Source organism: Artibeus jamaicensis, unplaced genomic scaffold (assembly GCF_021234435.1).
Source record: "Artibeus jamaicensis isolate MK-2021 breed Jamaican fruit bat unplaced genomic scaffold, CSHL_Jam_final contig_354, whole genome shotgun sequence".
NCBI lineage: Eukaryota > Metazoa > Chordata > Mammalia > Chiroptera > Phyllostomidae > Artibeus > Artibeus jamaicensis.
Genome location: NW_026521803.1, coordinates 3958660 through 3980528, shown reverse-complemented (window position 1 = coordinate 3980528; position 21869 = coordinate 3958660). Strand labels below are relative to the sequence as shown.

General features: G+C 40.2%; 1 protein-coding gene and 1 non-coding gene across 2 annotated transcripts; one reads left to right on the top strand and one right to left on the bottom strand.

The window, feature by feature from the left end:
- The first annotated feature begins 579 nt into the window (after nucleotides 1–579).
- On the top strand, nucleotides 580–17146 carry LOC119042370 (myosin regulatory light chain 12B). The gene is made up of 4 exons (XM_037136087.2): nucleotides 580–851; nucleotides 11775–11979; nucleotides 14654–14815; nucleotides 16745–17146. Exons 2-4 carry the CDS (start codon nucleotides 11796–11798, stop codon nucleotides 16915–16917), a joined length of 519 nt encoding a protein of 172 aa, XP_036991982.1. The 5' UTR covers nucleotides 580–851; nucleotides 11775–11795; the 3' UTR covers nucleotides 16918–17146.
- A 2622-nt stretch (nucleotides 17147–19768) lies between these two features.
- On the bottom strand, nucleotides 19769–19901 carry LOC119041801 (small nucleolar RNA SNORA66). The gene has a single exon (XR_005081110.2). It is a non-coding gene; the product is annotated as a small nucleolar RNA SNORA66 (small nucleolar RNA).
- Nucleotides 19902–21869: the final 1968 nt, after the last annotated feature.

Below are 21869 nucleotides of genomic sequence, written 5' to 3'. Positions count from 1 at the left end.
TCTTGGTTTCCTTTGTTTTCACCAACAGCAATATGTAATGTGTGAGCAATTGTATGTATGTAAAATTCTGCCATCTCTTTAATGACCCAAAGGAAAGCAAATAATTTGAATAAAACTTTCTTGTGGTTGGAAGGGGAGGGGATGAAACAGGCTGGCCCTGGCCTGACACGGTAAACCTTATAATTTGAGGGTAAGCAAGAAGTTAATGATGTAACAGCCTGGAATCCAGTTTTAAAAGGGTTTTTCAACAGGCAAGAGTTGGCGCGGCCATGGACCTCTTACCTTCCTCGGTATTTTGTAAGGACGTGTCTAAAAAGTTAACTTGTTTTATGTGAAGCTCCATTTGAACTAGGTCTGCTGTACAATTATTTGTTTACTCTGGCAGCGCCGGGTGGGCGGTTTCCGGTTCCCGGGAACCCCAAATCTTAGGAATCGCAATCTGCCCCACCCGGGTCAAATTCCTGGCCCTGCCCCGCAACCCAGGAATGCGGAAGGACCTCGGGAATCAGCGGCAGCTGGCGGGGGGGAGACTGCGGGCCGCTGGTCCGCAGGCGCACCGCGGCAAACAGATCGGCCAGGCTCAGGAAGCCAACTAAAACCCCAGCCACGTTCTTCCTTCCGAGTCCCGTTCCCCGGCAGACGCGGCGGGACTTGCTCCCTCCCGAGCGAGAACTGCTGCACGTCCCCCACCCGGTCCCGAGTTGGATCCTGCCGCGCCTTCCGCAGCGTTTTCCGGTCTGCCTCCCGAGGCAGGAAGTGCCGGGCGCCGCCTCAGTCGCTCTGCTTCCTAGTGCTCGTCGCAGTCGCGGGTCTTCTCGTCAGGGCAGCCTGGGTTCCGGTGTCTGGCGGCGGTGAGTGGCACTCCGCCCCCGCGCGCTACACTCTTTGAGCTGCACCCGTTTCCCCTTCCACGCGTCACGGCAGCCGGATCCAAGCAGGGGAGGAGAGGGCAGGGGGCTGTGGGCGCTATCAGGGTGGGCGAGGAGGGAGGTTCGAGTCCCCGCCGGGCTTGGGTCCGCACGGAAGCTCCTGGGCAGTTGAAGCCGGCCAACAAACAGGCCCGGCTGGAGGAGATGGCCGAGCCGCGGCCCTGCGTCACCCAGGATGACTTCACACACCTGGTGCCTCCCACCGCCCGGCGGCCTGACTGCCCATCCCCGCCCTTGCGAGCCCAGTCAGTCGGTTAGGTTGTTGAGCCCGTGGGCAGTACCGCACACAGGGCTCGATGCTTTGGGGGGATACAGGAGTCTATTAGTGCATGGTTCTCGCCTTAAATGAAGTGTCCGAGGGAAATAGAGAAAACGCACAGGATGTGTGGTTAGTATAGGCTAAAAGGTAATGATTTCCATAAGAGCGATAAGTCTCACTGTATCGTGCATCTTGTGAAGATTTCGTGCATTTATGTTGACGAAAAGGATAAATAAAAATCAAGACAGCTTCCCTGAAAAATGAATCGTGACCTCACTGAAAGCTTTGGAGTCAGCCCTGGAAGGAAAATTGAGTATTTCTGGCTGGATGTGCGGTAGAAGGTAACAAAACCAAAAGTGCAAAAGGTGGGAATTTGTGCCAAATGGGAAGGAGATGGTGGGAAGACCAGCCTGAATGGAACAGAACTATAGTGAATAATAGATGGAAATAAGGGTAGGTAGGTAGATAAGTGGGGCCTTTTTATGGGTGTCTTGAAAATTTGAGGAGAAATAAAAGATTTAAGAGGCATTAGGGATTCATTTAGGATTCTTCACCAAGGAAGTAATATGAAGAAAGTGTTTAGAGGAAATTAATTTGTCAGCCTTTGTTTAAAATGAAATTGCACTTGTCTTTTGGTAAGAAAAATATCGTAGCATTTTAGGATTCAAAAGAACTTCATAGAACTCTTTCATTTTATAATTGAGGAAACAAACCAAGAGAGGTGAGATGATTTGCTTAATGTCACTTGAGGGATGTTCACATGGTACCACCCATTTTCTCTGTAAGCATTAGGTGGACCCTCCCCGACCTTCTAACAAAGTGCACAGCTTTTATTTTTTTGTTCAGGCTGCGTTGAATGAAACAACTTGTATGATGGCTGAGCCAACATTCATTTATTGTTCAGTGAGTCCGAATTTAGACAACAGGACAATCCCCAGGTCTGGGTTGCAGGGGTTAGGAAAGATGAGAGGACTTGGACCCCCTGAATGGGGCTGACTATCCCTGTCTCCCAGGATTCAAAGGCACCAGAAATCTAGGAGTGTTTTTCATTGCCAGCAACTTGGGGATCTTCCTTCCTCGTTTCACACTGTAGGGGTGTGGAGGTTTGGTTTTTACTCCCAACGGTGTCTCTGTATTTCCATGGTAGAGAATTTCAGTCTCCTATATGTAGGATATTAGGGACTAGTGGTACAAGCTCTGGAGCTAGACTTCCTCAGTGCAGATCATGGATTTAAGCTCTTCCTTTTTCTAGCTGCAGGCAAGATGTTTATTCTCTATTCTCTGATTTTTCTCTCCTAAAAAGGGGGAGAAGTAACTTTACCTTTGTTTTTGTGGATTAGTTAATACATGTGAAATGTTAAGACCAGTGCCTAGTACATATTTAGTACTCAATTGTTGGCTGTTTCTTCTAGGTATGGAACAAGGAGTAGATGGTAATTTTGTTAAAGATCTCTTGAGGAAGAGTTCAGTGGAGTTTTTGCTAAACCATGGGTAGACCATAGAGAAAAGCCTTGTTTTGGGAGTCAGATCCAGGTCCTATCTACAGTGAGCATCTGTATATGTAAAAGTCTGTTTGTGATAGGAAGGAAGCATATGTATGTATTTGCTTAACTAGTATTTATTGAGCTCCTGCCATGTGTAAGGTACTCTGTTAGACCCTGCAGTCTAAGGTAGAAAAGCTAAATGCCATAAAAATATATATGCAAAGGGCATGGCAGTGGAATACTACTCAGCAGTCAAAAGAGAACCACTGATAGCTGAATATCACAAACATTACATTGAGTGAAAGAAGTCAGGGACGTAGAATATATACTGTATAATTTTATTTATAATAAGTTCAAAGAAAAAACTAAGCTGTGGTGGTAGAAATCTCAGCAGTGGGTGCCTATGGGAGAGGATGGCTGACTTGGAGGGAACTTTTAGAGTGATGTTAACATTTGTTTTTGATTGGGGTGTTCACCGCATATATATGCGGTGTTCATTGTAATAAAACAAAATGATGTAGGAGTTCAAAAGACAAAGTTTACTGCCAACTGGGACAGTTAAAAATCCTTAATGAAGAAATGACAGCACTATAATGGATGTGGTAAATATTAAAATGTAACCATGTACTACAGGAGAAGTTTAACTGGTATTAAGAGAAAAGTAAAACTTGGGTAAGGCTCTGGGAAAAAAATAGGTATAATCTGTGGAATTGATTACATATTTGCCTAAATATGCAACATAAAGACAATTTTGTTATTAAATATATGAGGATAATTTTTGTGGGATATTTTAACTTAATTAAATGCCAAATTTTCTTTGTGATTGCTGTTTTCAGCCTGTTGCTTATCTATCCAATGATTTAATCCTCCCTGGTAGCACAAAATTATCCTTGACTATAGTAATGACCTTAGAAATCTGAGAATTTTTTCATGTTTTCTTTTTTTAAAAATTATTTTATTGTTGTTCAGTTACAGTTGTCTGCCTTTTCTCCCCATCCCTCCCCCTCACCCCAGCCAAACTCACCTCCACCCCTTGATTCTACCCTCCCCCTTGATTTTGTCCATGTGTCCTTCATAGTAGCTCCTGAAGGCCTTTCCCCACATTATCCGCTCCCCCTCCCCTCTGGTTACTGTCAGATTGTTATTAATTTCAATGTCTCTGGTTATAGTTTGCCTTTTTCTTTTGTTGGTTATGTTCCGGTTAAAGGTGACATCATATAGTATTCATCCCTCATCACCTGGCTTATTTCACTCAGCATAATGCTCTCCAGTTCCATCCATGCTGTTGTCAAGGGTAGGAGTTCCTTCTTTTTCTCTGCTGCATAGTATTCCGTTATATAAATGTACCGTAGTTTTTTGATCCACTCATTTACTGAACGGCACTTAGTTTGCTTCCAGCACTTGGCTATTGTAGATTGTGCTGCTATGAACTTTGGGGTGCATGGCTTCTTTTGGATTGGTGTTCCTCTATGAGAAATTTCTAAAGATTTTGATAGACTTGGATGAAGGTGGCAATTGAATCAGAAATGATCTTAGATTTCAGGCCAAGAACTCCTGCTGTCTGCATTTTTTATTCATCTACTTTCAGCCTCACCTTGTGCCTTCCCTCAGAAGTTGGCCTTGCTAAAGGGCACCTCTTAAAAATCCTACCTCAGGCATCTATCTCTTCTGCCATTCTACTGTAACTTGGCTAAAACGTGAATTCTGTATCATCTCTTTGCTCACAAAACCAGCTCCTCCTCCCTCCTTAATGACCTCGTTTTTGAGTGGTAGCTTTATGATACCAGTTTTTTCAACCAGTAATTAAAAGCACAGTCATTCAAAAATAGATTTGAAGAAAACTGCAGTTAGGAAGGAAGAACTAGCAAATCAGCACAGGAATCAGCCAGAAAAATAGGATAGTGGTGATGGTAATGTTGAAGAAGCAGTGACCCTGTTGCAGTTAAAAGAGAAACCCACAGAACTTGGAGAGAATGGAAGGAATTAAAATTTTCTAACCAAAAATTAGTGGCCACTTTGAACTTCTTAAAAATTCTGTGGTTATAATTCTGAAATAAAGACATTGACATATTTCAATTTTAAAGAGACCAAGGAAACACAGTGGCTTTATTAGTTTTCTATTGCTATATAACAAATTACTCCCAGAACTTAGCACCTTAAAAAAACAATAAGTGGTTTCTGAGGGTCAGGACTTCCAGGGTGGTTCTGGCTCAGGGTCTCAAAAGATTGCAGCCCGGATGTCAGCCAGGTTTGCAGTCTTTTGAAGGAAAATCAGCCTCCAAGATGGCTGACTCGCGTAGCTGGCAAAGGGATCCTGACCAGTGACAGGAGGCCTCAGTTCCCTGCCATGTGGACCTCTACTTAGGGCTGTGTACTGCCCTCATGACCTGGTGCTGGTTTCCCCCAGATTGTGATCCAAGAATGATCAAGGCAAAAGCTTCAGTGTCTGTTACGACAAAGTCACTATTATTTTTGCCATATCCCATTGGTTATGAAATGTAGGCGAATATACCACTTTAGCATAAATGTGATTTTGAGCTAGAGGCAATTTAGAAGAAGCAGATACAAGAAAAGCTTTCTTCCCTCCCCTTATTTGTCTAAAAGCAGGACAAAAATTTTCTCTTCTCTTCCAGGAGGGACCAAGATTACTCTCTGGAGATAACTTTAGACTCTTATCAGTGGAGAAAGCCCTCATGAAAAAATACATGACAAGCATTACCCTAGTTGGTAACTTTCCGTAACTAGCCCCTTTCCCTCACACACCTTCTTTTGTCTTCAGCCAAAGATGATTTTTAAGCCCAAGTTCTAAGCCACCTCTGAGAAATGGTTTTGCCCTTGGTATGTCCCATGTATACTTGAGGTCTACATGTTGATAAGCTTCTCTTTGTTTTTCTCACTAATCTATTATCACAGTGCTGTCAGCCAAGAACTTAGAAGAGTAGAAGGAAAATTATTTCACCTCCCCTACAGTTTCACAGGTCAACCCTTTTTACTGTTGAATGGGGCTACACAAAAACAAGAGAAGTGTTGAGGGCCAATTTGGATCCTGGCTACCACCAGAACCAAGGAACAAGTTCACCTCCGAGGCCAGGGAGTAACAAACATACTGCCGGTGTCAGGAAGTTGTAGGGAATAGTGGGGATTGCTCACAAAACACTTATTAACCACAAGAATTTGGGAATGCTGGTCAAGTGATTGCTTATTAAGATGTCTGAAATTTGTTTTTATTACAGTGAAATAGTATTTTAAAATGCTGCCAAACTGAATAATTCAAAAGGGAATTTAAAACGTCATCCCTCGAGGCACTAAATGAACCTTCCTACAAACTGCGTGTAGTTTGGTAGGTGCCAGTTTGTGACTTTTGATCTACCCTTTTTATAGATGAGGAAAATGAGACCCAGGAAAGCTAAAGTGACCAAAGGTCAATTTGAGAATGACAGCTGGAATTATAATCCAGGTCTCTAGCATCACCATTAAACCATAATGACCACATTTTAAAAACTAAAGGGAACTAAACAAATGGCTCAGTACCTTCTGAGTGGTTAACACAGTGGTTCTCAGCCTTCAAAGTACATTGGAATCACCTAGTTGCATTTTTAAAGTACAGATTCCTGGCCCCCATCTGTAGACAGCTTGTTTGACTAGAGTAGGACCTAGGTATCTGTTTGTTTGTTTGTTTGTTTGTTTGTTTTTTAAACTTAATGGGTAATTTTAATGTGCAGCCAAGTTTCAAACCAGAAGGTTAATTACTGTGAGAGCCACGTTTACTTGCCATATGGTGACAACAGTTAGCTGACTTAAAATACTTAAAAGAAGAAGCCTCAAAGGAATGTTGAGGAAGTCATAAGTAGCTGACAGAATATGTCCCATGACTGTGTTTCCCAGGCTTCCAATAAAGCCATATAGGCCAAATGAAGTTCACAAGTGTTTTGTGCTTATTAATGGGATTATGGTTTCCATGTTTTGATTTGTACATTAGTATTACAGGTGATTTTGTACATATTTAGGTTATTTGAATATGTTGACATCACAGTTACCTGTAATACCAGTGTTCCTATATCCCTGCCCATCTCGTAACCTCTGTGAATACTACATATGAACTTTAGTTCACTCTGTATTAAAAATTTACCAAAAATAGCCATGGCTGGTGTGGCTCAGTGGATTGAGCACAGGCTGTGATCCGAGGAGTCGCAGGTTCCATTCCCAGTCAGGGCACATGCCTGGGTTCCGGGCCAGGTTCCCAGTGGGGGCCATGTGAGAGGCAACCACACATTGATGTTTCTCTCTCTCTCTCCTTCTTCCTCCCTTCTCTCTAAAAATAAATAAATTTAAAAATTTTTTTTAATTGACAAAAAGAAATTAAAATTTGAAGAGGAAGTGAGTTTTCCTGCTGTTGAGAGTTATTCATTACATTATGTGCTATGTTATATGTGGATATTTTCTGTAACTATAGTTTAAGGGTGAGGTTTGGTCAATTTTTTTTTAGGTTAAACATTAATTTAAATAGCTCTAGGTAAAGGTTTCAAGCCTTTACTTATGTCAAGCCAAGACCATGGCTGAAAGGAAATATTGCCATTTGATCAAATCCAAACTAGGGCTGCTACATTGCACGGTTTCAGGGAGTATCATTTCTATTTTATTCTCTCACCATTCCACAGTGCAGTTGTGTTTTGTACATTGATTTCCCCATAGAGTTTGAATTTATTTGAAAACTCAGTTTGTCTAGGATTTGAGCTTACAGGAAAGTAGCTGCTCAGAAATCAGTGTCATGTTATATTGGTAGTATTGAAAGTTTTTTTTCTAATTGTGGTAAACTCAGAATATTAGAAGAATATTTAATACAAAGAAAATATATAGGTAGACATAACCTTGAATAAAGGAGGTTTAACTCGTAGCTCTGCCACTGGGTGATCTTGGGCAAGTTATTTAATTATCTTTGATCCTTACTTCCTTCATTTGTAAAGCAGGCATGTTAAATTTAAGGAATGTAAATGTGCTTAGTACATGAGTCACTCGATAAATGATAGGAGCCATAGGTCAAGTAGATATTTAATTTTTTTTCTCTAGTCCTAAAGCATTTTGGACTAGAAAAATAGCAAGAACAGAAATACGGTATATAAGATTAAAAACTTGCATGGTGCTTTGGGCACATAGAAACAGTTTGGTGTTGGTGAAGGAAACGTACAAAACAGAGAAGGCCTAGAGATGAGGCTGGGAAGGTCATTCTAGAGGAGTCAAAGAATACCTTGTGTACCATGTGTCCTATGAAGCAGTAGAGATGAAAGATTTTTAAGAGGGAAATGGTAATGTCATATTCATGTTTTAGACAACTCTGGCTGGAATATAAAATGTAGTTTAGAGGGAAACTAAGAAGCAAGGATTTTGGTTAGTTGGCCATAGAAGTACACAAAGAGATGATGAGGGTCCAGCCAAGGAATGAATAGGATGAGTCAACCTGAGAAATACTTAAGAAGTAGGGCTTGATTCATCAGGGGTAGGGATGACTCAGGATGACTCCTGGGTTTCTGGTTTGGTGAGTGAGTAAATGAAGGTGCCATTCACTGAGAGAAAACAGAAGGATGACAAAGTTCAGGAGGGGGAAGATAATTCAGTCTTCAACATGCTGATTATGAGTGTCTTGGGATATTCAGATGGAGGCGCTTCACAAGCAATTGGATATTTAAGTCCAACTCAAGGAAGAGGTCAGGCATAGAGAAAACAGAACTAGGAGACATAGGTGTGGTCAGAACAGTGAGAGTCAATGAGATCATCTAAGTAAAGGCATGACTGCTAGAATACTGAGAAACAGGAATATTTAAGTGAGTGGAGGAGATAAAGACTTAACAAGAAAAGGGAGGAGGACCAGTCATAGAGATAGAACTGAGAGAGAGAGAATGTGGGTGTTACCAAGTCAAACACAACGTTTTACATAAATAGTTCTTTTCAATATAACGTTTAGGAGTCTTCCTCATTAAAGTGTAAGGTCTTTAAGATTGGGAACCTTGCTTTCTCTTTCCATTTAGGGCAGTTCATTTCTACCATGACTGTTCACTAAAACCTAGAGTCATGGGGCTCTGAAGAAAAGAGGGATAAAAGGGTGTCAGATATAGCAGAATTGTCCAAGGGGATTTAGACTGGATTTGGTGATTTGAAAGTATTTGGAGAAGAAAAAGCCAGATTGTGGTGGGTTGAAGGTGAGTGGGAAGTGAGAAAGTAGAGAAAGCCAAGATACTTTTCTCAGTAGGTACAGAGACCAAGGATGGTAGATGCTTAAGGGGGGGGGGGGTGGCACAAAATTCTCTTCAAATTGTTTTGCTGCAACTTTCCCTCACTTTTTTCACTTTATGTGTCCGCATGTATGATTTTTATAGGTACCATATACTTATATAAATGTGTACTGTTTCTAAATGAAGTACAGAGGAAAAAATAAACTTAAAAAAAAAGAAATTAAATTGAGCCTATTATCTGCTGTGTTCAAAACCATACCGCTAAGCCAAGCTTCAAAATACCCAGTGGGGTATTTTTTATATTGAAGTATGAGAATAAAACAATGTAGATTAAAAGTCCAAGACCGGAAGTTCTAGAGTCCCAGGTCTAAAATCCCCTTGTTCAGCCACTGTTGGAGCTAGTCATCTTCTTTCAAACTATGCGGTTGCAGAGTTAGGAAACAATCCCCAAGACCATCCCCATTTCTGACACCAGTGGCAAGTTTGGGTTTCCAGGATGACCCTCAAGTTCAATAATTTACTAGGATTCACAGAACTCACTGAAAGCTGTTATCACATGGTTGTGGTTTAGTACAGTAAAACGATTCAGATTAAAATTAGCCAGGGAAGAGGCATGCATGGTGCATAGTCCAGGAGTCGTAAATGCAGACCTTCCAGTTGTCCTCTCTCCTGGGAGTGTTGACTACTCCTGATAACAAGGTGAGACAGGGTGCATAGAGTATCGCCAATCGGGGAAGTTCATTTGATCCTTGATATCCATAGTTTTTATTGGAACTCTGTTACATAGGTAATACTGGCTGCTGCATAGCTCATCTCAGTCCAATGCCCCTCTAGAGGTCAACTAATAACATGTAACCCAAAACCTCCACAGTAAATCACATTGTTTGAAATCTGACGTGACCCAATACCCCAAATACCAGGCATGATATTCCAAGGGCTTAGAAATTTCTTCTAAGGAGCCAAGGACAAAGGCCAGACCCCTCTTTGGACAAAATTGAATTCTTCACTCCACAGGGTCCATTGATTTTTTTTTTTAACCTAGTTAGTACCTGTCTTATAGAGAAGTTGTGAAGATTGAATAAGACATTGAATCAAAAAATTATCCTGGTGTCCTCTGGTAGCTAGTAATGGTGGGGGAAAGATTCAAACTCAGGACTTTGTAATTACAAAGCTGATAGTATTTTCGTGTTGTATATATTATTTAAAACTACAAATAAAGGCCTGGCTGGGGTAGCTCAGTGGATTGAGCATGGGCTAGGAACCAAAATGTTGCCAGTTCAATTCCCAGTCAGGGCACATGTCTGGGTTGCAGGCCAGGTCCCCAGTAGAGGGCATGTGAGAGGCAACCAGACATTGATGTTTCTTTCCCTCGCTTTCTCCTTCTCTCTCTAAAAAATAAATAAATAAAATCTTTAAAAAAAAACCCAATAAAAAATAAAACTGCAAGTTAAAAAATGGAATGAAAAGTGTTCATGATCTGACATGTATTGGTGGCTTTCAGTAGAGTACCAGAGGCTACCATTAAAGCCATATTGTAGAGAATTGGGGAGTGATTGGGAAGATGAGAAAATGGAGACAGTTGAATATTAATAAAATTGATAGTCTCAAAGTTTTGTCAAGGGAAATGGGAAATGAAAAGGTGGGAAGAAGCGATACAAGATTAAAGAGTAGGTTTTGGGCCTCTGGCACCAGGTAGATGGCCACCATGAAGTTCAATCTCTTTGTGAACTCAGACTGAAACAAAAACTCCAAACACCACTTCGGTGCCCCCCTCGCATGTGTGTGTGGGGGGGAATACATTACCTAAAAAGAAAATTTAAAAAGTAAGTAAATAAATAAATAAATACATTACCTACATGGAGCAGGTGCAGCGTGAGAAGGCTAATGGCACCGCTGTCCTTGTGGCCATTCATTCACCCCAGCAAGGTGGTTATCACCAGACTAAAACTGGACAGAGATCAGGGAAAAAGTCTTGAACGCAAAGCCAAATCTTGACAAGTTGGAAAAGAGAAAGGCAAATATAAGGAAGAACTTGTAAACAAAATGCTGGAATAAATAATTATGTGCTGTGTAACCACAGGTTAGCTGTAGATTTTTAGCCTATTGTGTATTCCTTTGAAACTTTTTAAGATGTCTCTGGAATATTTCATTTCCTTCCCGTTTTGTTATTAATATGTGTCTCTGTAATCTGTTGTTACTGTTTTTATTAGTTTTATTAATAAAAATGCGAAATGTTTCCAAAAAGAATAGGTTTTTATGGTTTTTTTAAGATACGAGACTTTTTAGCATGTACCGTGCAGTGACTGTACTAGTCACTTTGCCTATGTTATCTCATTTAATTTTGACTTGCATCGAAGTAGATGTCTTTTGCTGTAAATCATGATCGAGTGAGCTTCCCTGATTTACAGACTGTTTTGAAAAAACTGAGGCTCAGAGAGTTTATGCAACATTGGTAATAAAATGGAGATGATCCTACTGCATGGGATTGTCGTGAGCATTGCATGAGGCTGTCCTTACAGAAGTCAGATACCCACTTTAGAACCTCTCCTTTTAAGAGAGACTCATGCCTTCGTAACAGTGCTTTGCATTTAGGAAGCACTCAGTAAATGCCGAGTAATGTTATATATTTTAAAATGAATTCCCACTTAATAAACATGAGTTTAATGGTTTTAGGGAAAGGTACATCAGTAATTTGTTTCTTAATTTTTTTCAAAACTGCTTTTTTTTCCCTAGCCATTGGGAATAGTTTAAATATATATTTATTCCTATTGAATGAGTAATTCTACATTAAGATATTTTTACTTCACTAACTAGATACTATGATTTCATTTTTACTTTATGTTTTATGCATTCTTTTTTGCTTGCTTTCTTTTAGCTCTAGAATTAAACAGCCACCATGTCAAGCAAAAAGGCAAAGACCAAGACCACCAAGAAGCGCCCCCAGCGCGCAACGTCCAATGTGTTCGCCATGTTTGATCAATCACAGATCCAGGAGTTTAAAGAGGCCTTCAACATGATTGATCAGAACAGAGATGGTTTCATTGACAAGGAAGATTTGCATGATATGCTTGCTTCTCTAGGTAGACTTTTATATTCTCAGTATGCCCGTTTCCCAAAAAAGAGTAATTTAGCATTTATGGATTATTTTCTGTGTGATATTCAGATATTTCTGTTTTTTTTTCCAAATCCTGTTGAGAGATATCTGTGTGGAAGGTGCCGTGTTGAGGTTTGGCCAGTCATAAAGAGGATAAACCTATAGGGGTGGGGACCTGGCAGGTACAGCAAGCTTTAGTTCCTCTCAGCCAAATATGATAGGTCTGCTAGGGGATGGCTAGGCGACAAAATATCAGAGTTGAAAGTAGAATGTATAACTAATAGTATAGCATAGTCAGTAATAAAGGTTGAGACTAGGTTATAGGTAGGAAGTGATAATGATGAATAATTGTCTTGGGAGGAAGGGCAGTGCTACTGAAAAGGAACACAGGAAAGCGGACTTTTCACAATTTTACTTATAATTCTTTGTTATAACAAAAGAAAAAGAAATGTAAAAATAAAAGATTTAAAGCAAGCATAAGCTGCCCTTTGTTATTTTGGTTATTATGGGTGTTATTATTTGTTGTAAAATTTTTTTTATTGTTTGTTTGATCTTAAAAAGAAGGAAGGCATAGAAGGTCCTCTGTGTTCTGCACTGAGTCAGCACTAATTATATGGCTACGGAGAAATGAATGGCCAGCCTAGTTCTTGATAGACAAGAGTGACCGGGCACTGAAAGGGGTGTGGGTCAGGGATGGCCACCAGTTAGGCTGTACACTCTGGGTGTTTTTGTGCTTGACTCTTAGGCAGAGGGTAAAGAGAAAGAAGTTATTTTTTTCCCTTTAGTAACCACAACACAATTTGTTCCTATGTCTTATTTTTATTTTTTTCTCTTAACACTATTTTGAAAATTTTTAAACCTACAAAAAGTTGAACATCCTTTACCTAGGTTCACTAGTTGTTAACATTTTGGGACATTTCCTTTATTCAGAGTGACAGTAGAATCAAGATACTTACCTAATTTGTTGACCTGCAGATAGGTTGGATCCCAATGTTTTCCCCTCAGCATAGCAACTGAGTGTATTCACAGGTCATTATTGAAGAAGCCCACTGAGGAAAATTGAGGGACTTTAGTTAACTATTACAAAGATTAACTACAAGCCTGTACCATGATCATAGTAGATGCTCAATTAATTTACGATGGTAGAGTCAGAGGGTGACTTTAGGGCCTTCTATTTTGGGAAACTGTCTTTTAAGATCAGCACAGTTTGCCTTTTATATGTAAATGTATATACCTTTTACATGTAAAAGCCTATATATATGTATATGTATTTACCTTTTAAATCGGCAGATTATATTGGATGCCTTGAATGGGTCCATAGATGTTTAGCCTAAACCAATTCATTTTAGGTCCCAGTGTCTTTTTTGTACCCATGTTCTTCTGGCACCTTTGGATTATAGTTTTTCCCTCCCCCAAAAAATTGCTGCAAGAGAATTGGGTTAAACCTGAACATAGAAAAGTAGATTTTTTTAGCTGCTTTTACTTACTCAGTGTATCTTGAGATTAATTTTGGGCTAATTTTTGTGTTGGGCATGTTGCATAGATTTGTAAGGCAGTAACAGAGATGCCAACTTAGCTTTTAAATTTTACCCAAATTCTTGGGATTAAAACTTTGCATATGAACCACAAGTCCAGATGTGACTATCAGCACTTAGTTGGGCATAATATTGAAGTGCTTCCTTAGATATGAATATCTAATTTATGGATGTTCCTTTCGTGGGAATCGTACAAACTTAATGTTGGAAGGGACCTTTCAGATACCAAATTTAATCAACCAATTTTACAGATTAAAAATAACCCCAGATACCTGCCACCTTCTCCCAGGTCACACAGCCAGTGGCAGAACTGGGATTCGGACTCACTGTTTCAGACACCTTGTTCATTGTTGCTTTTCCTGTACCATGGGGGCCTCACAAATGCCTCGGCAGAGAGAAGTCCATTTTCACTCCTACTGTGTCTGGCCATCCCAGGGGATTTTCTCCCAACTTGAGGGAAGAGTCAGAGCAGTTCCCTCACCACTGGACTAGAAGAGGGAGAAGTACTCTCAGTTGGAACTGAGATTAAGATTTCCATTATGAATAGTACTGAACAAGACTACAGTTTTAGTGACATGCCTGAACAGCATTTGGTGATATGCCTGGCAACCTCAAAATGGCCTTCCAATTCCTAATAGTTTTAGCTCAAATGATCAGCTTATAAATAAAATTTTTGAAGCATCATTAGCTTCATGTGAGTATGATATTCATGGTAACTGTACTACAGTTGGAAATATGAATATTTAGATTTTTTTAAGTAACTGATATTGAAATGCCCTGATGGACCTTTAATGTTATCAACATTTAAAATAATGGCATTGCCCAGACCAGAGTTTCAGGTGTGTGTTCTGTTTTGTTTAAAATAGTGAAGGAAAAGTTACAGGAAGTATCAATAAATGGACAATATTCAACCTTAGCCCATTTTTATAATGCTGTGTCAGAGACTTTTTATGATGTCAAAAATTGTCTTTTAAAAATGTTCTTAATGCAGTTAATTAAAAAATTAGTTTCATGTGAGTATGATGTACCTTTTAAAAATACATTGGGGAGCATAACATTAACAAAACGATTATTTGTTGAAATTAGTTCTTTGTCCTTAAATGTTAAAGTGTGGACTCGTTATAGGGAAGAATCCAACAGATGCATACCTTGACGCCATGATGAACGAGGCCCCAGGGCCCATAAATTTCACCATGTTCCTCACGATGTTTGGCGAGAAGTTAAATGGCACGGATCCAGAGGACGTCATCAGAAATGCTTTTGCTTGCTTTGATGAAGAAGCCACTGGTGGGTGCTCTTTGTGTCCTTATTGCAGTATATGAAACACTTTTTAGGAAATGAAAAAATGAGTAAAGTATATACATTTTAAGAAATGAATAAAGGGAAACTATCATTTACAGTGGGACCATGTAACTGAGAATGGCTAGGACACAGTTAACAGTTAATGTAGATCATAAAGCTACGTGGTTTGTGGTGTTAATCTTTGAATTTGGACCTGAGCTTCCTGAAAGCTGAAGGGAGAATTGTCTGTTAAATAGTATTTCTTTCTTTCTTTTTTTTTTTTTTTAAGATTTTTTATTTATCTTTAGAGGGGAAGGAAAGAAGAGAGGAAGAGAAATATCAATGTATGGTTGCGTCTCGTGAGTCCCCTGCTGGGAACTGGCCTGCAACCTAGGCATGTGCCCTGACTGGGAATCGAACCGCGATCCTTTGGTTCACAGGCCCACACTCAATCCACTGAGCTACACCAGCCAGAGCTGTTAAATAGTATTTCTTAAACCATGAAAGCTACTTCTTCAAGAGACTGTAAATTGCACAGGAAAGTGTAGCCATGTGCCGCATAACTCTCTTTCAATAAGGGACAGATGCATGTATAATGGTTTATAGTGGTTTGTATGTAATGGTTCCCACAGGATTATAACAAAGCTGAAAAATTCCTGTCACCCTAGTGACGTTACAGCCGTCACATCGTAGCACATGTGTTACACACGTGTTTGTGGTGATGCTGGTGTAAACAAACCTGCACTACCAATCATATAACAGTAGAGTGCACACAATTATGTACAGTGCAGAATAAAGATAATGAATGACTGTTATTAGTTTATGTACTTACTATACTATTTATTGTTATTCTAGAGTGTACTCTTTCTACTTATAAAAAAAGTTTTCTGTAAAACATGCTTTGTGTTATACCAGCATTGTCCATATATGTACGTTTACTGCATCTCTTCATTGCATCGGTTTTTCTTGTGCTTGATTTAATCTCATGTTGTTTTGTACAGGTTTGTAGCCTGGAGCAACAGGCTAGACCTATAGCTTGGTGTGTAGTAGGCTATACCATCTAGGTCTGTGTAAGTACACTTTGATGTTTGCACAACAAAATCTGTCAGTGCATTTCTCATCACATGACTGTAGTTACAAATGTGAGCAATTAAAATGTTACGGGTTTTTTCTGTTCTCATTTTAAAGTGGGTAAAGCCTAACTATTCACTTCTGTTACTTCTCTTATTTTAGTCTTCTACATTAACCTGACATTAACTCAGCCACCTTCATCACCTCCTCAGATATTTCCTTGCATCCTGTTTCTGTTTCCCCATTTCTGTCTGTCAAAGCTGCATCATTCTTCATGCACACTTGGTCACTTTTCTGGGTAGTTGCCTTTTTTTTCCTCTTTACTTCTGAAATACAGGATTTTTTTTCTCCTAGAAACACTTGCTTGAAATAAATTTTATAAGCAGATACTCTGCTAACTCTATCAGGTAATACTCTTTTAAAAGAGCTTTTAAAATGATCTAATATTGTAAAGAACTCTTAAGTAACAGGAAAACATAATGACATAGTTACATGTTGCCTTAGTTTGCTAACTTATTTTGTTCGTGTAAATTTGGATGTTCTGAAATATTTTGTAAAATTGACCTAGTGTTGCCCTGGCTGGTATTGCTCAGTGGATTAAGTACGGGCCTTCAAACTGAAAGGTCACTGGTTTGATTTCTGGTCAGGGCACATGCCTGGGTTGCAGACCAGGTCCCCAGTTGGGGGCTTGTGACAGGCAGCCAATCAGGGAGAGATCGATGGTTCTCTCCTTCTCTCCCTCTTTTACTTTTTTTCTAAAAATAAGTAAATAAATTTTTGTTTTTAAAAGATTGACCTAGTGTAGAAATTAACTATTAAAGTACCAGGAAGCATTCATGACTCCTGTCTTTGTGTGTCTTCCAGGCACCATTCAGGAAGACTACCTGAGAGAGCTGCTGACAACAATGGGAGATCGGTTTACAGACGAGGAAGTGGATGAGCTGTACAGAGAGGCACCTATTGACAAAAAGGGGAATTTCAATTACATTGAGTTCACACGCATCCTTAAACATGGAGCTAAAGACAAAGATGATTGAAAGAACTTTAGCTAAAACCTTCCAATTACTTTGTTTTATTTCCCCAACACGTCTCCCCATCCTCATAGACCTGTTGCATGCAACTTAGTTTCACAGCTTTGCCTCTTTTTGATGTATTTATTCTAGACCTTTCTGCCACTTAGTACTTGTATAATCGGCCTGCAGATGGGTATGAGGTTGTAAATTGTGTTGGAAAAGAGTTTGCAAATAAAAATCAACAAATGTGAAAGCCCAGGAAAATATATTCGGAATTTCTGGTTTTGCTGGATTTTTACATTTTTATATAATAAAAATGCTATTTTGAAATAAAGATTATACTGACTCAAATGGAATACAATGAAAATTTAAACAAGTCAGTGGTAGGTGGGGGCTCTCCTATTTTCATATTTTCAACTATATAATTTAAATTTCATGGTTAAACTGGTTTTTCCACATATATGGTGACAGTGTTCTTCAGAACTCTTAGGGACAGATTAACATCATTATGCAGTAAAAACTATCCTTCATTCCCCCCCACACACACTTCTATTATAAATACAGAATGTATCTGAGAAAATGTTCAATGCTTTATTGATCTAAGAGTATGAAGATGAGGCAAAACTGAAAAATATACTGTGTGTAAAGCATTGCACATAGATGATTTTAGCTGCATCTTCCCAACAAACTTCTGAGATAGATTTCTGTTAGCCTTGTATTTCAGATGAAGGAACTGAGCTCTTGAGTAATTAATTGAGTGATTGATCAGAATCACTGTCAGTGTGATTGGAATTCCAAAATAGGGCTCCTAACCCCAGGTCGTGGAGTGCTATTTCAATGAAAAGCCCCAAGTGCCTAAACGGTCAAGATAGTTCCATCAGTTTCTAAGATAATTTTGTACTCGTATGGAAATTTAAAATAATATTTTGGGGAATTGATTATTTGAACAGAATTTCAGAAAATTGTGTACAGGTAAAATAGAAGACAAGCTTTCAGTCTAGATGGTGGTATAGGTATACATGGCTCACCACCTTGCACAACCACATCAAATTTACAACTATAGAACCTTTGTTCAGAACCATCAGAAATTGAGCTGAATGGAAGTCCTACAAGTATAGGATTGAAACCTGGTAGGAGAGCCAGAGAGAGCCACGAAACAGGCTGGTCCCACACCCATGTGTGGCAGATAAAAATCAGAAGGATAATCTCAAGAGCAAGGAGTCCCAACCCAGGATTCCAGTGTTGGGGGGAAAGTCAGTCTCTGGCTGTAAAAACAAAGGATTGAGGCTGTGGAACACAGAAACTGCTGGAGTCTCAGCTGGTTCCTCTCAGAGGGCCCACACACAGACGGTTGGACTCATTCCCTCTGAGCTCCAGCATGGGGGCAGCAGCTTAAAAGGCACGAGAGACGTGGAGAGGAACAGCAATGTTCAGAATCTGGGCAATAGCTGGGTGGCAGCTTTCTCCCAGACAGAAGTGCTGGCAGAGGCCATTCCATTTCTGAGCCCTCCGCTCATTGAATCACAAAGCTGGCAGGTGGTTGCCATATCTGAGACTTCTTCAACCTGTCCTACCTGTTTGCCTCACCCTGGTGATTTACTAAGGCCCTGCACACCCAACTTTTGGGCCCACCCAAGCTGTTTCTGGTGGCTTTTCAGTACAAATGGCTTGTTTTGGTCTGTGCTTCAGATTCTCCTCTAAGTTTAGTCTCAAACATACAGCATGTGGCTTCACTGAGCCCCATACCTCTTGCTAAGTTACCCCAGGCCTGGCACTAGCAGCACCTGGCCTTGGTTCACAGACTGACCTTACTTGGGCACCTCCAAGCCCAGCACAAGTACCAGTCATGTGCAGATCAGCTTATGCTGTGTGATCCTGGACAGAACACAGTTGGGTGACCTTGGACAAGTCAATAACTATCAAGGCTACACTACCACAGGAGGGTGTACACAGGCCACATGGTGGGCATACCTTGAGTCCCTGGCTTGGGTAATAGGGGAGGCTGTGCCACTGGACCCTATAGAACACCTACATTAGGCCACTCTACCAAGCCTGGGAGATGTAGCAGCTCTACCTAGTACATGGAAACAAAAACAGGGAGGCTGCCAAAATAAGAAAGGAACATCGCCCAAATGAGAGAACAGAACAAAACTCCAGAAAAAGAAATAACGAAAAGCAATCTAGATGCAGAGCTCAAAACATTGGTTACAAGGATGTTCAAGGAACTTAGAATCTCAACAGCATTAAAAAAAAAATCAATTAGAAACAAAGGGTACACTAATTGAAATAATTTTTTTTTAACCAACAGTACAGTGGACGAAGCTCAGAATCAGATCAGAGATTTAGAATATAAGGAAATATAAAACAATCAGAACAGCACGAAGAAAAAAGAATCCAAAAAAATGAGGCTAGTGTAAGGCGCCTCGGGGACAACTTAAAGTGTAAACTGATTTCTCAAACTTGAAAGCTAGAAGGCATTGGCAAGAAATATTCAAGTCATGAAAAACAAGGACCTACAACCAAGATTACTCTATCCAACAAAGCTATCTTTAGAATCCAAGACAGAAAAAGAGCTTCACAGACAAGAAAATGCTAAAGGATTTCATCACCACCAAACCGGTATTATGTGAAATGTTAAAGAAGCTTTTCTAAAAAGAAGATAAAAAATATAAACAATAAAATGGTAATAAATACGTCCTGGCTGGTGTGGCTCAGTGGATTGAGCACCAGCCTATGAACTGAAAGGTTACTGGTTGGAGTCCCAGTCAGGGCACTGCCTGGGTTGTGGGCCAGGTCCCTGGTTGGGGGCATGTGAGAGCCCCCAATAGCAGTTTCTCTCCTTTTTAAAATTTTTTAAAATTATTTATTTTTTTTACACTGTACTAGGATAGAATGGACCACTTCAGTAGCTTCTGAGGCCAATACATTTCTATCACCACAATTACTTTAGCAAACCTGGTTCCCTTCACTTCTGCAACATCATGCAGAGTTAGTGATGGGCTTTGCACCAATTGCAGTTTCTCTTGCCCATTCATGTTTCTCTTCCTGTCTTTCTCCCTTCCTCTCTCTCTGAAAATAAATATAATCTTTAAAAAATTAAAAAAATAAAATGCAATAAAGATGTATCTATCAACAATTGATTCTAAAAAATAAAATAAAGAAGCAGAATCAGATACAGAAAATGTTTTGATGATTGCCAGATGGGAGGCAGGTCAAGGAATGAGCAAAAAAGGTGAAGTGATTAAGAAGTACAAATTGGTAGATACAAAATAGTCATGGGGATGTAAAGTATAGCTTGGGGAATAGAATAGCCCAAGAACCCATGGACTTGGACAACAGTTTGAGGATTGCCTGAGGGAGTGGGCAGGGCTGGGTAGAGGAGGCCAAATGAGGAAAACCTAGGATGACTATAATAGCATAAACAATAAAGTATAAGTTAAAAAATATATACGAGACCAGATTATTATCCATACAATGTTTGAAGGCAATTCATGTGGTGTAGATGTAGGGAAGAACTGACATAGACAAGGCTGCCCTGAGCTTGTTTAAAATTCTTTTTTTTTAAAGATTTTATTTATTTATATTTAGAGGGAAAGGGAAGGAGAGAGGGAGAGAAATATCAATGTATGGTTGCCTCTCATGCGTCCTCTGCTGGGAACTGGCCTGCAACCCAGGCATGTGCTCTGACTGGGAATCGAACTGTGGTCCTTTCGTTCCCAGGCCCACGCTCAATCCACTGAGCTACACCAGCCAGGGCTTGTTTAAAATTCTTAAGGCCAAGCAATATTAGAAGCAAGAGAGAAACCAAAAAAAGAAAATTAAATTAAAAAAGTTTTCCAATGTAATTTAACATTTATTCACTCACTTAAAACTCTTCTATTGTGGCCATGCTGAGACTTCCAGCCAAGATGGAGGCATAGGTAGACACACTGTGCCTCCTCATACAACCAAAAGGACAACAACAATTTAGAAATAAAAAAACAACCAGTACTGACAGAAAATCGAACTGTATGGAACTCTGACGACCAAGGAATTAAAGAAGAACCATCCATCCAGACCAGTAGGCGGGCTGGAGTTGGGCAGCTGAACAGAGAGGGGTCATGGCAAAATGGCAGCTGGCGGATTCTGGGCATGCAAGGCAGCAGCAGCGGATTGTGAAGAAACACAGTGCACAAGGTGCTTGGTAGACAGGCAGACCCACATTCACATGCAGATAAACCAGGTGACACTGGGGAACAAGACATACTGCACAACCCAGGGTCCAAGCGCCAGGAAATAAAGCCTCAAAACACCAGTTGAAAACACCTGTGGGGGTTGAGGAGCCTCCCAGCCTCACAGGAGAGTTTGTTGGAGAGACCCGCAGGGTCCTAGAATGTACACAAGACCACCAACATGGAAATCTGCACCAGAATGGTTCAATTTACTTGGGGCAAGTGGGGGAAGTGACTGAAATACAGCAGAGAGTGGAGCAAGTGCCATTGGTCCCTCTCTGACCCCACCCCCATATACAGAGTCACCACCCAGCAACTGGGTTGCCCCATCCTGGTGAATACCTAAGGCTCCGCCCCTCATATGTAACAGGAATGTCAAGACAAAAAAAAATGGCTCAAATGAAAGAACAGATCAAAGTTCCAGAAAAAGTACAACTAAGTGACGAAGAGATAGCCAACCTATCAGATGCACAGTTCGAAACACTGGTAATCAGGATGCTCACAGAATTGGTTGAATTTGGTCGCAAATTAGATGAAAAAATGAAGGCTATGCTAAGGGAAATAAATAAAAATGCACAAGGAACCAATAGTGATGGGAAGGAAACTGGGACTCAAATCAATGGAGTGGACCAGAAGGAAGAAAGAAATATTGAACCAGAACAGAATGAAGAAACAAGAATTCAAAAAAATGAGGAGAGGCTTATGAACCTCCAGGACATCTTTAAACGTTCCAACACCAAAATCATAGGGGTACCAGAAGGGGAA

Excerpts from the sequence above, each read along its gene's own strand:
- LOC119042370 (XM_037136087.2), top strand. The coding sequence starts at position 11,796 with ATGTCAAGCAAAAAGGCAAAGACCAAGACCACCAAGAAGCGCCCCCAG. Across the intron at positions 11,980-14,653 it reads TGATATGCTTGCTTCTCTAG|GGAAGAATCCAACAGATGCA; the intron begins GTAGACTTTTAT and ends GACTCGTTATAG. Across the intron at positions 14,816-16,744 it reads CTTTGATGAAGAAGCCACTG|GCACCATTCAGGAAGACTAC; the intron begins GTGGGTGCTCTT and ends TGTGTCTTCCAG.